At 39.3% G+C, this 16,870-nt stretch overlaps 1 protein-coding gene across 4 annotated transcripts in view; it reads right to left on the bottom strand.

Moving 5' to 3' along the window:
* The window catches only part of CPAMD8 (C3 and PZP like alpha-2-macroglobulin domain containing 8), a 56,224-nt gene that overhangs the window by 16,557 nt on the left and 22,797 nt on the right, over positions 1 to 16,870 (bottom strand). For all 4 annotated transcript variants that reach the window (XM_072029124.1, XM_027471774.3, XM_027471772.3 and 1 more), the window contains exons 23-36: positions 16,363 to 16,414; positions 15,373 to 15,671; positions 14,733 to 14,958; positions 13,994 to 14,170; positions 10,848 to 10,929; positions 9,238 to 9,394; positions 8,993 to 9,067; positions 6,981 to 7,146; positions 6,342 to 6,428; positions 5,412 to 5,548; positions 4,892 to 5,047; positions 4,425 to 4,487; positions 3,779 to 4,017; positions 1,125 to 1,212 (exon numbers count right to left, since the gene is read on the bottom strand). In XM_072029124.1, coding sequence (XP_071885225.1) covers positions 1,125 to 1,212; positions 3,779 to 4,017; positions 4,425 to 4,487; positions 4,892 to 5,047; positions 5,412 to 5,548; positions 6,342 to 6,428; positions 6,981 to 7,146; positions 8,993 to 9,067; positions 9,238 to 9,394; positions 10,848 to 10,929; positions 13,994 to 14,170; positions 14,733 to 14,958; positions 15,373 to 15,671; positions 16,363 to 16,414 — 2,004 coding nt within the window. The remainder of the gene's footprint in view (positions 1 to 1,124; positions 1,213 to 3,778; positions 4,018 to 4,424; positions 4,488 to 4,891; positions 5,048 to 5,411; positions 5,549 to 6,341; positions 6,429 to 6,980; positions 7,147 to 8,992; positions 9,068 to 9,237; positions 9,395 to 10,847; positions 10,930 to 13,993; positions 14,171 to 14,732; positions 14,959 to 15,372; positions 15,672 to 16,362; positions 16,415 to 16,870) is intronic.

Here is a 16,870-nt window from a genome sequence, read left to right as displayed (position 1 = left end):
TGTGCAGCTTGTGAATGGATTTAAACTTTGATATTTCTTTTGACAGTAATAATTTCCTATCTGATCAACATACATCTCTGTACAGAAGTATTCCAAGCACAGCTCCCTAATACTGAAAGGGCCCAATTCTATTCCCAGGGACTAATGGACAGATTTCTCTGGTTTTGCTGATAGCCCTAGGAGACTGACAGCAGGCTTTTGATATGGATTATAAACCCTCAAGGAAGAACACATCTATCTCATATTCTCCAAGAAAAAGCAACCGTGTTTGTAAGAAATTAGCCAAATGAAGTGAAATCCTAGAGAAGACAACGCAATGTGCACTTTTCCACTGAACTAGGATGTCAAATTAAAGTGCCTGGTCTTCACTATGATTCTACTTTAAATTTCCCTCTCTCCCCTGCCTTCCTGTATAATGAAGATAAGGTTATTACAGGAAGAAATCTTTTTAAAACAAAATACTTTTTTAGCTCTTTACCAGTTCTCAAGGATGCAGTTTAGTTCCTTTTTACACCTCTTCAGTTACACAGTCCTTAAAAACTAAGTCCTTAAATATTTGCAGCATAGAAAAAACACAAGTGAATACGCTGTAATGCCTTAACAAAATATAAAGCAAAGCTAAAGATTACAGTTCATCTCCCCTAGAGGGCTGGCTGGGTAAGAGGCACATTCTGTCCACCTCAGTTTGGCTTGCAATAAACATGATGTTCTCCCAGAAGAAAAAAAAAAGGCAAAAAATTCCAAGACACAGAGCCTCCAAAGAAATGGAATCCAGATGTTGGAGATAACACAGCCCACTAAGAAGCCATAAACAGCTCCTGTTAGTGCACATTTTCACTTCAGCATTTCCAAATGGGTCTCATTTAATTACTGTGCTCTGTGCTTAGTAATAAACTTTCATTTGACTGTGTTCGGTAAATTTGTTAATCTTGCTCAGAACATCTGTTTACTCATTTCAGATAAATATTTTTTGACGTGTGAAATCTCCTGACCCCAATTTTAATTGCATCTTTTCAGACAGTGCTCTAAGAGACAACAGCATTTACTTCCTATTGCTCCCTACCAATTACAGAGCCTGGTCCCAGCCCAAGACCATGTCTTGCACTCTCATTACAACATCTTACCTGCTCTAGGCTCTCAATATCTGCACGAAACCCAGAGAACAATGGCACTTCCAACACCGCCATGTTAGAGGATCCAGAATGCAGCCATCTTCCCATAAGAATAAAAAGAGAGAGAGAAAAAAATGAACTCAGGATCCAAGATAACAAATGGTACATGGACAACTCAGAATGGAGCATAACTGAAACAAGCTTCAGAGAAAAAAATACAACACAAAGTGTCTACTCTTCTTTGAAGAATTTTTTGAAAGCCATAGACTACACAGTTTAAACAAAATCCTCTTTTCTGCTTTTATTCAACAAAAATTACAGATACAGTTATAGGAGATGTCCAGGTGAATGGCAGAAAATCAGAAGGAAAGATGTAGTCTCCTGTGAGGCTTCTTGCCTTATTTTTCAGTTAATCCCTGAGAGAATGTACTTTGGTAAACGGGAATAATCTCTTGGAAAAAAAGAAGCTTCTGTGCTTCTTAAGTGGAGGGCTGCAAATGGATTGTGGTGTAAAAAAATATTTCCCAATACAAGGTGGAAGTCATTCCACCCTGGTATTTCGTAAATGGCCATTTCCCTCCAGCATCTAATTGACACAGAGAAGTGTCTTTGCTAATGAGTCACCAGCCTCGCTCTCTAGTTAATAGTGTCAAGGAATTCACTGCCTATATCATCTTGTGTAACACCAGTGAGGACTCCAAAACACTGAAATCCGGAGTTGTTACTACTGAAGTATGCGTTAAAAACACAAGAGGGGGTGGGGGGACATTGAAAGAAATTTTGTTTGGTCTATTTGAAAAGATTTCAATTTTTTTGCAGCATGGCAGAAGAGTCAAAATCGTAACAAGAAAGCTCCTGCTAATTCCAGAACAATGCCCCCTTTTTCTCTGTATTCGCATACAGTCTACTGTCAACTATCCCTCCCTTGGCAGCTTACCTGTTGGCTGATTAGTTGCACCACAGGCACAAAGACAATGAGCTTGGACCCTAGAAGGCTTATTTAGCTCACAGCCAGCAGCAGTGAGAAATACAGCACACAGCTTCCAGGACCAAAGTTGCCAAATCTGGCTCCTGCAGGGCTACTTGGATGCCTCTGTTTGGATACCTCCACAGCTAGGGTGGGTTTGTGAGTTTGTTGAAGCAGTGCACAGAGCCAGCCTGGATATAATGCTACACCCAAGCTCATATGTCCACAGTGGCATTGGATGGTCTGTGGGCTCCAGTTGGCTCCAGTTCAGAGCTAAGTCTCCCACAGAGACATTAAGCCTTTTTGATCCTGAGCTAACTCCATGCACCATACGCCCTAAGAAATCCTACAGTATCCCTTCACCTGCAATTACAAAATCACAACCTCTTTTTCATACTTCTCCCCTCCCCAACTCTTCTTTACAGAAAAACATCCCAAGGACTTAATTGAGTGACAACTCTTAAAAACTATTACATTATGAGCAGCACCCTAGCTCAACATATTTCCACCATCATCCTTAGATGCACTCCTCTGTTCACATTGCCTGAATGAGATGATGAAGGAGTTAAAAGATCATCATTACAGGAAGAAGGGGAGGAAAGGGAAGATTTCATTTGCTTTTGTTTTCTTTCCAAGCAATCAATCTCCTTGGACTGGGCTTCCTCTCAAATTTCTGTCTTTGCTCCAACAATTCCCAGGGCAGAAAGTTTCAGAAATAACAACAGAAAGGTTGTGTTGATGCAGGGCAGCCTCCTTAGTTACAAGCATCTTTAAGGGATTGACAAGACTTTCTAAGCCTCTCTCCAATACCAGTTGTGGAATACCAGCTGTGGTGCTGAGGCGGAGGAGGGAAGAGGATGAGAAGGTGGTACTGTTACACACAGCGAGACAGACTGCAGCAAACTTTTGGATGATGAGTTTGAATTGCTTATCGCTGGCTGTTGTTAATGAAGGAAGGAAGAATTCAACCAGCCCAAGAAATGCCTGACCCAGGATTTCACAGGCTTGTAGCAATCAGAGGCAATGCATCTGCCAGCAACATAGCCATGTGAGGAAGGGACAAGTGTGTTGACAGAGATAAGATCACATCTTTGCCTGGAGCCACTGCAGCTAACTGTTTTCAGAACTGTAGTCTCTGTAGGGTTTCATATCTGTAGGAAGGAAGGAAACAGAAACTGATAGGGGAGCAAAACTTTTCAATTTCTTTGAATTACATCCAAGCTGCTTGCTTGAGTTCTGCCATCTGAATGCAGTGATGTTGCAGCCCCACCACCTGCCACGCTCCTGGTCACAGATAAACAGAGTGATTATGAAACCATCCCATTGGGAATGGTTTCTTCTGTGGCACTGTAGGATGCTGTAAGCCCTCTCTATTTACTTTGGTTGTGGCTTTCCTGTTTTGGGCAAACTTTCCAACAACCTCATTCAAAACTGAAACATTTTGTAAAGAGATCAGCATCTCCTGATAACTGCAGCAGCACTGGCATGTTTAACCAGAACATGTGTAAGTGGATTGAATACATGACAAACTATTCTTGCTGCTCTCTTTTTGTCTATAGGCAAGCTGTTTGCTCTTAATACCTTTTGTTTCCTAATCTGTAAGGAGATGTAAAACTGCTAACGTCTTTGCGAAGTGTTTTGAGATCTAGCAATGATGCTTCTGGAACTTTAGTCTGGGATGCAGACTGGCATTTCCTACCTAGTGCACGTCTCCAGTATAACTTTGTATTCCTGATGATCCCGATCTGAAGCTGGGTCATCGTCATCCACCAGTGCCCTCTCTCTGTGCAAGGTTTCAGAGCGATTCTCATCTGGAGAGACAGATCGCAGGAGATTTGGAGCTTGAAGATGCTGCTCTGACTTTGGCTCCTTCAGGTTAACCAGCAGCTGGAAAGCTGGTTTGGCAATTGGATCAGGCACGTTGTAAGTGACATCAATCTGCAGCAGAAAAGGGAAGAAAAAAAGCAACAAAACAAAATATGGCAGTTTATAAGACCCCAATATTTTGTAGCATCTGCAAATGTTCCCCAAAGACATGCATAAACACCAGAATTCTTCAGAGAGAGGTAATGGCTGGCACAGAAGCAACCAAGGATTTCAAACACAATTTTTAAATTAAACATATATGTAAATACACAGAAAGCTGTACCAAAGCAAACTCACCCTGATACAAATCATATTTACTTCCATGGTTTAAAGCAACACCAGGTTATTTAATTACTTTGAGAGAAACTCAAAGTACAACTCTTTCCTCACAGTAATCTGGGATTAAAAATCTAGCAAAGAGACTGTCAGTTTAGAGATCACTTGCTCACATACTTTCTCCAGCCCCAGAGCAACTTTACCTGCATCAGACAGCAGCCTTCACCTTTGGCACTCACAAACAGCCCCGTTGGAATACTGGGTATCTGGGGAAAACCAAAAGTTAAGACAGAGACAAGACATGGCTATCAGGATGTAAATGAATAACAATTTTAGCTTTATTCTGTGCAAGAGATCTTTCCAGTTATAAAGGATACTTCACAAGTGAAATGAACGTGGCTTGTTCTTCTCAGCCACCTATAATTAACAGTGGCAGAAACAAGCAGCAGCTCAAAATAAACATCAGTCACTGGCTATGGTGAAAAATACCTTTGAGTGCTGCCTCCTTCACATCAGAACCCAGCCAAGAAACACCAGAAAGTTCCAAGATCTCAGTCACAGTGTTTCACTCATACTTTTACCATTGCTGAACTCACCTGAGTTGTCATTCAGAACTCAGTTCAGATGGATCACTTTAAAAAAATGTCTAAATTAACACAAAACCACTTACCACTGCAGTCTGGAGGACTTTCTTATTCATTTTGTTAAGCTCAAATGTCTCCTGGTAGTCTAGATTAGTAGAAGCCAAAGAAATTGTAAGGTTGACTCCTCCAATATAAGAAAGGATAGCATATTCAGCCAGAGCCTGCAGGGCTACACATGTGTCCTAGGGATAAGAAGAGGGAGATCAGAATAGTGAAGAACACAGGAGCACTCTAAACTTAGAAACAAGCACTATGCTGTACAGTCATTGGCTTTTGGTAGCAGAATCATTATTAATTCATATAGAAAAGAAATCCCAGGTTGTGTTCATTTTTGCTTTCAAAGGCATCTGTAAGGACAAAGTCTAAATTCCTTTCAAATTATTAATTCCAGAACGACATAGTAAAGAAAACTGGCAAGTTTTTCTTCTTACTGGGAAGCTTCTTCTGGACTCTAGACAGAAACTCCACATTAGCCATTCCTGAACCAATTGATTTCTACAACCGATTATGCATGCGCTGAAGCTACCTTTTTCTAAGACAGCCAACCTGAGTAGATGAGAATCCTCCAAGTGCATTCCTCTGCTGTGAAAGCCATTTTACCACTGGTAGTGCAGAGGCCACATCTCCTAGGAGCGTGTATGTCAGAAGGGCATAAGACGTCATTTCCACTTCTGCAGAAACAACTGAAAGAGAGGCAAAGGGATAGGGAAGATAAATTGAACTACCATCTAGAAGTGAGAATCAAGCTGGTCTAAAGATAGTTCTATGAATAGCCATTAACTAAAAATTAATTAGAGGAAACACAGAAATAATAATGAAGTTTAATAATGCATCCAAGAATCATCATCTTCTAAAGATATGCCTAATTCCAACATAACCTCTTTCCTTTACACAATAGATGATCTTTTTATCTGATTTTATCCCACATGTAATTTCTCTCCCATTCCAGATCTACTTTGCTATTGCCCTTACTGTATACCTGTCCTGGACATTTGAAAATACAAAGCTAAACAACTCTAAAATTAAATGTATTTGACTTCTCTCAGATTTACACTTCAAATGATTCCTCCCTGATGGAATCCCCTGTGGCTCTCACTCCTCTGTTATTCACTCTATTATTCATTGTGTCTATGAAACTGGAGTAAAAAATGGTGAAATAGCTGGGACTGAAAAGCCAGCCCTGTCTCAGCCACATCTAGCTCTGTCCCTCATTTGCACTTAACCAGCTGTTTCAGAATAAAGCTACCTGTCTCTATCAGCTCTCACTCCTGAATGGCCCTTCATATGGACCGGGCCTTGACTGACTGCCACTTTCAGAATATTCTGGCAAAACAAGATTTCTTTAGGGACCAAAACTGGGAGGAAAAACATGGGACGTTTTGAAGCATATTTTATAATCAATTCACTGGAATAAATGCAGTCGGTGACCTACTGTTGCAGTTCATTCCCTTATTTTCACTTTTGCAGTACAGGTACCTGATTGGGAGAGACCATCATTAAATCCCATGAAGGTATCTTCATCAGTAACGAGACTTCCCGTCAAACTCCAGTGTGTAAAACCATCTAGAAAAATAGGACAGTGGAACATGTATGATATTACTGCAGAACTGAAGATCAGCTTCTGTGTATGGGAAGCATCAAGCTTTGCTATTGCACTGACCCAGCTGATTCATGCCCTGAACTGCACTGTGCCTCCAGTAAGAGGAACATTCTCTGGGCAAGAGGCTGCAGACTCTTGCTCCCTTTGCAATTGCAAAGATGGCTCAATGTGATTCTTGAATCTGAGATTAAAATAGAGCATTGAGGCATGCGATGTATTTCTAGACAAACTGTGACATATTGACTGGAAAACCACTGCAGAGCTTCTGACATACTTGCCTTCCTTCAGCATCAGCTGCGTGCATAGAACTAAGGTACTCAGCCCATCTCTCCTGAGAATCTGGAAAACTCTTGCATTACAAGGTCAAACTGTGCTGTGAGAAAGACCTTGTCTCACAAGCTCTATCCTCTCCAATAACTCAAATATATCATTCAAGCTGCAAGGGCTATTTGTTTATCCCCATAAGAGGGCTGCCAATTTAAGAACTTGCCAGGTTGGCCCCGGGTGCACAGTACCTTGTGTAATAGCCATGCTGTTCATTTTCCGCAGTGTCACAGCAGCAGAGGGGCTGTGCAGCAGTGTCAGGGCATATGCAATCAAGGCGGTAGTGTAGGGGTCTTCTGCTGAATATAAGTTGGACTCTAAGAAGTGTTTTGCTTTGTCAACAGCTGTTCTTTCTTCCTATATTTAAGGGAAAGAGCCCAGACATATTACCAGCCTCTATAGTTCTGTTAACCCCGGCAGGCAGCTAAGTACCACGCAGCCACTTGCTCACTCCCCTGCAGTGGGATGGGGAAGAGAATCAGAAAGGTGTAAGTGAAAAAACTTGTGTGTTGAGAAAAAGACAACTTAATAGGTAAAGTAAAAGCTGCACGCACAAGCAAAGCAAAATAAGGAATTTATTCACTACTTGCCATTGGCAGGCAGATTAGTTAGAATCACTGTGTTTCTCATGACTGTGTGTCCATTAAAAACAACTAGGGAAGAAACATTTTGCTCCGTGTAGAATGACACTAACACTTTCCCCTAGAAAAGCCATTAATCACAAATTTAAAACTAGAAGCAAGTAGCACAGCAAGAATAATCGAGACAAACACTGAGCTGAATTTATTCCCCTTAAAGCTGAGAAAATTTCATGCCTCTGCGAGGCAGCAGATGAACAGAGCAGAAGCAAGCTCTCCACTGTATGTTTGATTGTGTTCCTGACACTCCGGAGCGTCTAGCAGACGCCAGAGGATAATAAAGGCCAAGGTTCCCAGGGGTCCCTGCAGCCAACAAACATGTTTTATTAACTCCCTCAATGACCTCACCATGTAGGAACGTGGCTCTGATAATTTATAGAAACAATTTAATTGGACTTGATGTAATTTGGTTTCCTTTGATTTCCCTGTGGCACTAACCTTCTCCTTCCTCATTTCCTAGCTAAGATCATTAGTACCACTTGCAAATCTCCTCTAGGAAAACTATTCGATCCACATAAACTGCACTTCCAGCAAATAAAAACGCTAGTGCTGTCCTGATGCACAGCAGCCCACAGAGAACATCACATCACTTCTCAGAGGGGGACACTGCTGACAGGGAGGCAGAAAGTTATTCTGTGGCCATTTAAGGATTTTTAGTTTTAATTTTTAATAAGGTTGAAGAGCAAGGGGACAACTGTATTCATGACCTGTTCAGTGGATCTCCAGGAGGACATTCTTGCAGTCATAGTTAGTAGGAATGTTGAAGTAAATTATTGTCTGAGAATACTCAAGTATATAGAATTTCCAAGCGGGCAGAAATACAACAGAGGAAAGCAGCACTGTTTTTACCAGGAGTTTTAAGAAAGAATTTGTAAAAAGCCAGTGGTACTGGAAGTGATTTTTCTCCTTATTTCAAAAATTATGCAGTGTAATTGCACATTCCTATGTAGCAATTATTTTTTCTGTAGTATTCCTGTTCTCCCTGATTACAGAGAAACATTTTTCTCCAGAGAAATGCATAATTTCTCCCAAAACTGCAGATTACAGTATCTTTGGAGAGCTGCACTCCTGTAATCTAATAGCAGTAGCAGTTTGGCCTCTGCACCAAAGGCAGACTGGAAAAGTTTTCTGGATCCCCTAAGCCAGCAGCTCTAGTTAAGCTCATATGCACACAAAGCTAGCTAGTTACAAGTTCTCTTCCGTATATCTATTTAAGCAACTAGTATCTACACAAAACTGCAGTCACACCTTGAAATTACAAGGCTGAAAGTGGTATTTGCAGACATTTCCAAGGAGGTTGGGACATGGTGTTATAGGAAAGAGCTTTGCTGTGGTGGAATAAACCCTGAGCTGATGTCTGAAAACTAGGAGATCACCTTAAACAACTTTGGAATATGCTCCTTACTTTGGAAGTATCTCAAGGCTTTCAAACAGCCTCAGTTACCTGAATGCTACCACTCTAAATGAGCAAAGAACCTCTGAAAGTGAACAGCCACAAAAAAAAAAAAAAAAAAAGTTAAAAGATAGATAGAACACAAGATCTGTTTCAACTGAGTTTCTGTTACCTCAGAAGTTACACCAGTTTCCAAAAGAGATGCAACCACATAAGCCGTCAGAGAGATCTTACCATGGATTCCACCCTGGAGAGCAAAAAGACAAAACCACTAGATGAAAACTGGAGAAAAGACTCTTGAAGCAAGACAGATATTCATAGCCCAATATTCATACAAGGAAACTTCATCCCTTCCTGCTTTGATAAGATCTCTAAAAACGCAACTATTACATAATTTTGTGTCTGTATAGTTTTTACCTGAATGTCCTTATTCAGTATCCTGCCCATAGCAGGAAAAGAGCCATCTTCTTTCTGGTGCTGGATGATCCAGTCTTTGGCAGCTGTTAGCTCCTTTGGGTCAATGAAAATAAACCCACGAGACTGTGCAAAGGACTTGAGGACAAAAGCTGTTAGCCTGTAAATACACATTTACCATTTTTGTTAAGAAAACATTTTGAATAACACATTACCAGGAAAATAACATTCCTAGAAAGCACAAATTTTGAAAATCTTGGGAGGGGAAACACTAAATATTGTTAAAAAAAATACTTTTAAATTTAAATTTAAAAGTATAAGTGGAAGATATGCTTGTCAAAGTTATGTTACACTCAAATACAGTTACTTTTTATAGGTGCTCAGCTGCTAGCCTACTAATTAAAACTTTAAAGTTAAGAGACAATATCTTTATAAATATGGAAGTATTTGTAAAGAAAAGAATAAAAATTCCAACTCTGTTACAGTCTTAATTAAGAAAAAAAGAAAAGAAAAAAGAAATCCAGACCTACTGCTAAAGTCTGAGGCAGTGTTAGATTTTATACAGAATTAAGACTTAGGAAAGCAATAGAAGTGTTTTTGGAATTCTAAACCTCTGACATGCAACTAGTGCGAACTCTGGCCAGCTTTGGGAGATTGAATCATTCATTTTACAAGCCTCTGAGGAATGGGAGGGTAGAAGGCATGCTGCCTGGCAGAGGATTTTTCAAGTGTTAAGTAATTCTGTGTCACCGTATTTTATATCTAGGGACTAGGAGATGCCAGGTCTGAGATAAAAGTTTACTATCTTCAAAACAGTGAGGCAACAGCATCACAGACCTGGTACTTCCCCTCAGATGAATTCACAAAGAAAATCGGTTTGAAGCAAAATGCAGAACAGATGGAGAAGCCAAATAACAGGAGAAACAAATGAATGAAGACAAAAATCTACTAGATCTGAGACACTATAGTCAACAACCATCCTGACGTGTGGAAACACACAACCTTAAAGGCCATGGTTTCCTAAGGGGGACATTAGTGAGATGAGCTGATCTCCCAGTTGCACAATTTCTGGTTCTTGTATTGTTTCTCTCTGAAAGACCCTGCACTTCCAATTCTCGGGGCACAAATCCATACCATTCCATCTCATCCATGAGGGGATATAAAACACTTAGAAGAATGATTTTTTTTTTTTCCCTTCTCCCCTCTACCCTGGTAAAAGTCTCCAATACTTCTAGCTAGCAAGCTTCTCCATACATGCTTCGAGACAAACTCCATTCTCTAATGGAAATAGATGCTTTAAGTGCTACTGCATTTCCTGTAGACCAGACATGATCCACAACTATAGCTTCAGAGCCTGAAGCCCAGACTCATTAGTAGATGTGACTATCTTAACCTCCCATGAGTCTTGAAGCAATAACAGTACACCTACTAGTGTAGTATGAACACAGCAGCACTGAAACAGTAAGCCTATAGTCATTGAGTATTATTTCTATTCTTCCCTGTACAATACCATGATGGGAGCTGGAAAACTACTCTTTTTTCCTTGCCAATTGTGTATTTTTCCTGTTTAGCAAACACTGAATTTTCTAACTCTGTTTTAAATAGCAACTCACCACATACTCCCTGAGGAATCCCTCTCGCCAAAAGCGCTGTATGAACCATCTTGTCTCTTGTAGGTCAGCTGGCGCTGGTAGCCTGGAAGTCAAAAAAGAATTGTGGGAGTCCAAAATCCTCACACAGAAAAAAACAAGTATTTAAAGTGAATGAAGACTCAGACCATCTGGCACTAGCATAAGGGATTCTGCTGCCCGAGGCAACCTCTTATTTTGCTGTGTTTGATAGAGCCAGCTCTGTGTACATACACTGCAGCTTATTCAGAAATCTGTTCAGGCTAGCATCTGTAAGGCTACATATACCTCTTGAAGACAAATGAATGGAACGTTATTTCTCTAGCTCTTAGTCTCTTACTGAGCCATACATCTGTTAAAAAAAGAATGTTTCTAAAACACTCAATATTAAAAATCAACTCCTGCATTTCAGACACCAGAAATGTTAAACACTTGATACCCCTCCGTAAGATGCAAAATTAAAATAACGATTTTTACTTAAGCATACAGCCACCTTCCTTCCTTTTTACTGAGAGCACCATGGAGATAAGGAGCTTTTTGCCTTAACAATACAACTTGATTCAGATTTTTCTCCAAAGCTGGTGCTTGGGACAACTTAAGGTAACATGACAGCAACAGCTGAGTGCTCAGTGCCAAAACTCCAAAGGAGATGAAGGTGTAGGAACTCTTACATATCTTTCTTGAACCATGTGTGAGATGTGATGGGCGATGTGTGATCTTATTGTGTACGTACACTACTAGGCCTGTGTTGCAAGGCCTGTTTTAGACAAGTTCAGCAAAACGGTTGAATGCTGAAGATTCTACCTGGAAGTCTTTCAAGACTGAAAATAAAAACAGTCAAAATGCTCTTCCCATCAGTAAAATAATTTGCTTCTCAAACCTACTTGTCTAGTAACCATGAACTGTTATTAGTATGCTAATAAAACACAGCAAGTCTCTATATCGAGGAATACTCGATACACAATTTGACAAAGCCAGATGCAATCAAACCCTTCAAAATGGGCGTTTCTGATAAGAAGATATGTCAAACCTGCAAGAAGACTGGGTCAGAGAAATTTAGTGCCTGTTTAATTCTCTGATACATGAATAGACTTTTTCTTTCACACTGCATGACATTTTTATGGGAATGGATTACTTTTTCATTTCCAGAGACAAAGTTTCTTTGTTGACCTCTCCAGATACAGGCAGTTCCACAGTCTCTGAATAAGGGCTGCTCATGACTCCTACGCCTTTTTCTGTTGCTCTGTAGCCTTTTGATGTTCATAGGGAACACAGATAGAATGGTTTGAAAAATGGGCAAAAGGAGGAACAAAACCCTAGATATTAATGATGCTCTGGCAGTAAAAACATCCTTGTCTCGGGGATGGGGAACGTATACAAGCATGAGACAGAAAGCACAATTAACATTTTTTTGTTGTTTCTCCAAATAGCTGTTGTATTAAATTAGATTGCTTTTCATCTACACAGTCTGCAGATACAATTTACTATCAAAATAAAGCTTTTCCTCAAAGTTTTCTTAAGCATTCACTTCCAGTATGTTAGATGGGCAAATAAAATATTAGTATTTTATAATATGATTTTCTCTGTTCTGTTATTCGAATGTTCACTTTGTGTTGAGTTATGCTTCATTGTTCACAGAATCACAGAATTTCTAGGTTGGAAGAGACCTCAAGATCATCGAGATTGTTCTTACATTTATTCTTCTTTGCTTGCTAGGTTGAGTGGCACAGACTTTGTCTGCTTGCTCATCTGAAGTCTTCTATTTTCTAAACATTCCTCTAGATGTTTGGACTCACTGGAGAGGTTCACCTTTCTAGTTTTCACCTGTTCACCTGCTTTTGTGGAACCGCTTTATGGGAAAGCAGGAAAAATTACTGACTAGCTTAGCTCAGGCTAAATTAGGTTAAAAATTAGGGGATACGTGGGAATCGTTGGGTATCAGCACATTCTGTGATGGATGACTAAGTGATGAAAAAGTTCTGTCTTGGTACATTATAAAAGCCTTCTAGAGTGAGCAAAAAGACTCTCCCATCTAAACCTTATACTTGGCCAGGCTCCAGTAAGCGTAGAAAGGTTTAAAACTCTTGAGAATTTCTGCTGTCAGGGCTAATTAATGGGCAGAGTTTGGAGCCAAAAACCTGTGAGGTTTGCAGACTCATAAAAAGAAACAAAACCAAATAATATTTAAAAGGAAAAATTGACACAAACTGTTAAAAAAAAATCCCTTTGTATTACTTTTGCTATCAGTGAGCACAACAAATTATAAATGAAAATAATTGTAGCCAGGCAAAGGAAGCAGCACTAGACTTTTACTGCTGAAAACAAAAAATAAATTACATATTACATTTTATATTTATAATTTCATAGGAGAACTGCCTAACCCTGTCACCTCTGATTTCATGACATGACTATTGTCTGACTCACTTGCAAGACAGCTATGTCCCTTTGGGTCATTCTTGTTTTCATTAATGATCTCCAAATTCTTACTTGTCCTAAGAACCATATTTACTTACAGATTATTTTGCAAGTGGAGCTTCCCAAACAAATGCTGAGAAAAACAGTGCATAAGAAGAGAGATTGCTTTGAGATGCTTAGAGAGAGAGGACAGGGCACTGAAAGGACAGAAAAAAGTCTTCATTGTATGCCTCTACTTTGCATACTAACTCTTGATTCTGGGTATACTGTTACTGAGAAAATATGATAAACTGGAGAAAATTAAGATAAAATCTATGTGGTAATTAAAGAACTAGAAAGACAAGTTATATATTTAGTTCTTTTTGCTTTTTTTCTAGATTTTGAAAAAGTTTAGTTTTCCATTAATTTCTGAAATTTGTGAATACAGAAAAAAGTTACCTAAATATATGCATGTATAAATTAAAACAACAACAACAACAACAAAAACACACAACAAACATGTTAACCATGAGTTATTGAAAGGAAATACAGGCTGCATATCAAGAAAACTATCTTGCCATCAAAATCTGTTAATCTGTGAGATTGTCCTGCAAGAAATGATGAATTGCCATTACTTGGGATACTCTTCATTAAAAAGGACAATGTGATAGTAACAAAACTCTCTTCTAACTTGTAAGCTTTTCCTCCTTCTATAAACTTTAAGTTTAATGAGTTACCTTGAACAAGGTAATCAGTAGCTTCACTCTCCACCTCATGACTGAGTTGCTTGGTTTTCTGCAGATATTTCAAGACAAAAACATTAGGAGCAAAATGGATCATGTTCTGCTCTCCACATCCAAACGGTAATCGCAAAAGATTGTCCAAGTTGTTTAATGTAGGACCCATCACATCTCCTGTTTGAAAAAGAGTTGATAGTTTCATTATCAAGGAATTATGAATTATGCTTTACTTCTTTTTGATGCCTTATGATTAAAAACCACCTGACTACACTGATTTCTGCCAGCTACACATAGCTTAAACAAACTGTAGCATAAATTGAAAGTCCTTCAAATGTTTAGTCTTATCCCTTCAAGCTCTTGCTGGAATAAAGAAGAAATTTCACATTTCAGAGTTTGACCATTATCTGTGACTACATGATTTAGACTAGATTAGAATGCAGTTAGTAATGTGTGGTTATGATGATTATGAAATGAATACTATGAATTATAATAGACAGGACATCTGCAAAGCCCTTTGATGGTATCAACTTTATGTCAACATCATCTAAAACAGCCAAATGACTGAGGAAAATAATTCCCTGTCTCAGATTTCAGCAGCGTATACCTTTGTAAACTGCCTATGACTACTTTATCTGGCCCATATTACTCAAATACTGAGTCAGAAGCAAGTAACAGCTGGAAGTATCTCTTTGTATTTGATAACTGGTACCTAATGATACCTCCTCATAATTGATACCTATTATTGAAGCCGTAGCTCTTTCTGATCCTGGAATTATGTTGTGGGGAACTCCAAGAGTAAACGCTTCATTGTGATTTTCATCAGTCTCTTCTTTTCTCCAAATTTTAAACTCTCCCATTGACCCCCAGCCTGTGGAAAAGCCAATGTACTTCACCTCAAACTGTTTGGGGACTGTCCACTCCACAATAATAGATTCATTTAGCACTCGAGTACCATGGCCAACCTGAAAGGAACAAAAAAAAAATCCATACAGTTCCAAGGACCCATGCATGTGAAGTCAGCCTGCTTTGGACCCAGTAACCTATATGTGCATTAGAGAACATCGTAAGTGGACTGCTACCTTTCTCTTTCCCACTCACAAAACAGTTCAAAGAAGTTTAATGAGATAACTCCATAGGCTTAACCTCCAAACCTTTCAGCAGACTTAACACTGAAAACAGTGAAGACTAAGGTTCCGAGGACATGAAGTGGCAAGCAAACAGGTTCTGATTAAAACAGTCTGATCAAGACTTAATACAGAAAAAGCAAAAGGAATGAGGCTTTCTCCTTCTACAATGTACCTAATGAAAAACTGCCATGTGTGCTCCAACTCTAGTTAAGGAAGCAAAAAACTTCCAGACATAAATAAATCCAGTACCTGAACAATTCCATTTTTCCAGCTGATCCAGAAGCTGCGGAATTCATCCCAGGACAGGATACCAGCTGTGTCTCTGCTGACCACTGGCTCACCCATTTTGCTGATGGAAATCCATGTTTTAGTATTTTGATGTCCACCAATAACAATCTCCGTCATCTCTGCCATGTCATGTGGACCAGAGGACAGGGCCAGGTGAGCATCATTGTGAGCTTTCACGGCAATATCAAAGTGCGTCATCTGGGCAGGTTTCTGCATATACTGGTACTCATATTTGTTAGGTGTAGAAATGTGAATTTTCTCTAGTCAGAAAAATAATGGAATGTTTTAAGAATTAGAGTTCAGCTCACGTATTTAAAACAAACAAACAAACAACAACCCATAGCTAATTACTAAAATTTAAACAAACAGGCCTATCCTAAGTACTCATTCTTTCCCCCACCACTTCTCTTAAACTATTAAAAATAAATGTGGATTTTTCTTCCTATCCTCTACTTCTATCCACTTGCACTATAGAAGCTTCTTCAGCTGAAACTGCTCAGCTGATTTCTTGTGAAGTTTGCAAGTGATTTTTCAGTTCTAATCTAGTGGTCAAAAGCATCTCTGTTTAGCTTGCAGAGCCAACTTTGAGCTATCCAAATTTCCGACAGAAAGGACATACTGATTCCAGAACTGAAGTTTAAAACATCAACTGAAAATATAGTACAGCCACAGTTACTGTCCACAGTGCTGAATACTTAAACTGTTTCATAAAGTAAAGGAATTTAATTGCCATTTCCAGAAATCACTTGGGCAGTTAGAGCAAATTCATAATTAGCCAGCCAGGTAAGAAAGACTCTTTATTCAGAAGTTCTTCCTACACACCATAACTCATCAATCATAGACAAACGGCAACAAAGATTTTTTTTTTCTTCCATGGGATGAAGCCACATGTTTCTATATGTAACTAAATTCAACAAACTTAATTTTATCTCATTTAAATCATGAACTTACCATTTGGGCAGAAGAACACACTATAGGTGTACTCTCTGGACAATCCCTCTGGCTATATAAAGACAGAAATCCATATATAAAAATACAGTCCTTGGATTCGCAGCAACAGCTATTCAGTTTCACTTACAAAACACATAATATGCTGTACAGCATTTTGTGTCCTTTAGAGAAAAAGTATTACACTGTATGCTGTTAGCTGCATATATGCTAACCACTAGTATTTAATCTTGCATCACAGCATATTTCTTAGACTAAAAGAGCAAGCATACCCAATACAATTTCTATTCCTTTTTGTTCTGAGCAGTTGTAGTGGGTTTACGTGGCAAGGCTTTGGTAGCAGGGGGCCATAGGGGTGGTTTCTGTGAGAAAGATCTAGAAGCTGCCCCATGTTTGGGAAGGGCCCCATTGTTTTCCAAATCTGAGCCAATAAGCGATGTTGTTTTGCGCCTCTGTGAGAGCATATTTAAGACAGAGAAAAAACTGCTGCGCCACACAGCAGCCGGGAGAG

This window comes from Anas platyrhynchos, chromosome 29 (genome assembly GCF_047663525.1).
Source record: "Anas platyrhynchos isolate ZD024472 breed Pekin duck chromosome 29, IASCAAS_PekinDuck_T2T, whole genome shotgun sequence".
Classification (NCBI taxonomy): Eukaryota; Metazoa; Chordata; class Aves; order Anseriformes; family Anatidae; genus Anas; species Anas platyrhynchos.
The sequence above is the reverse complement of the archived record's forward strand: the minus strand, read 5'-3'. Positions and strand labels throughout refer to the sequence as shown.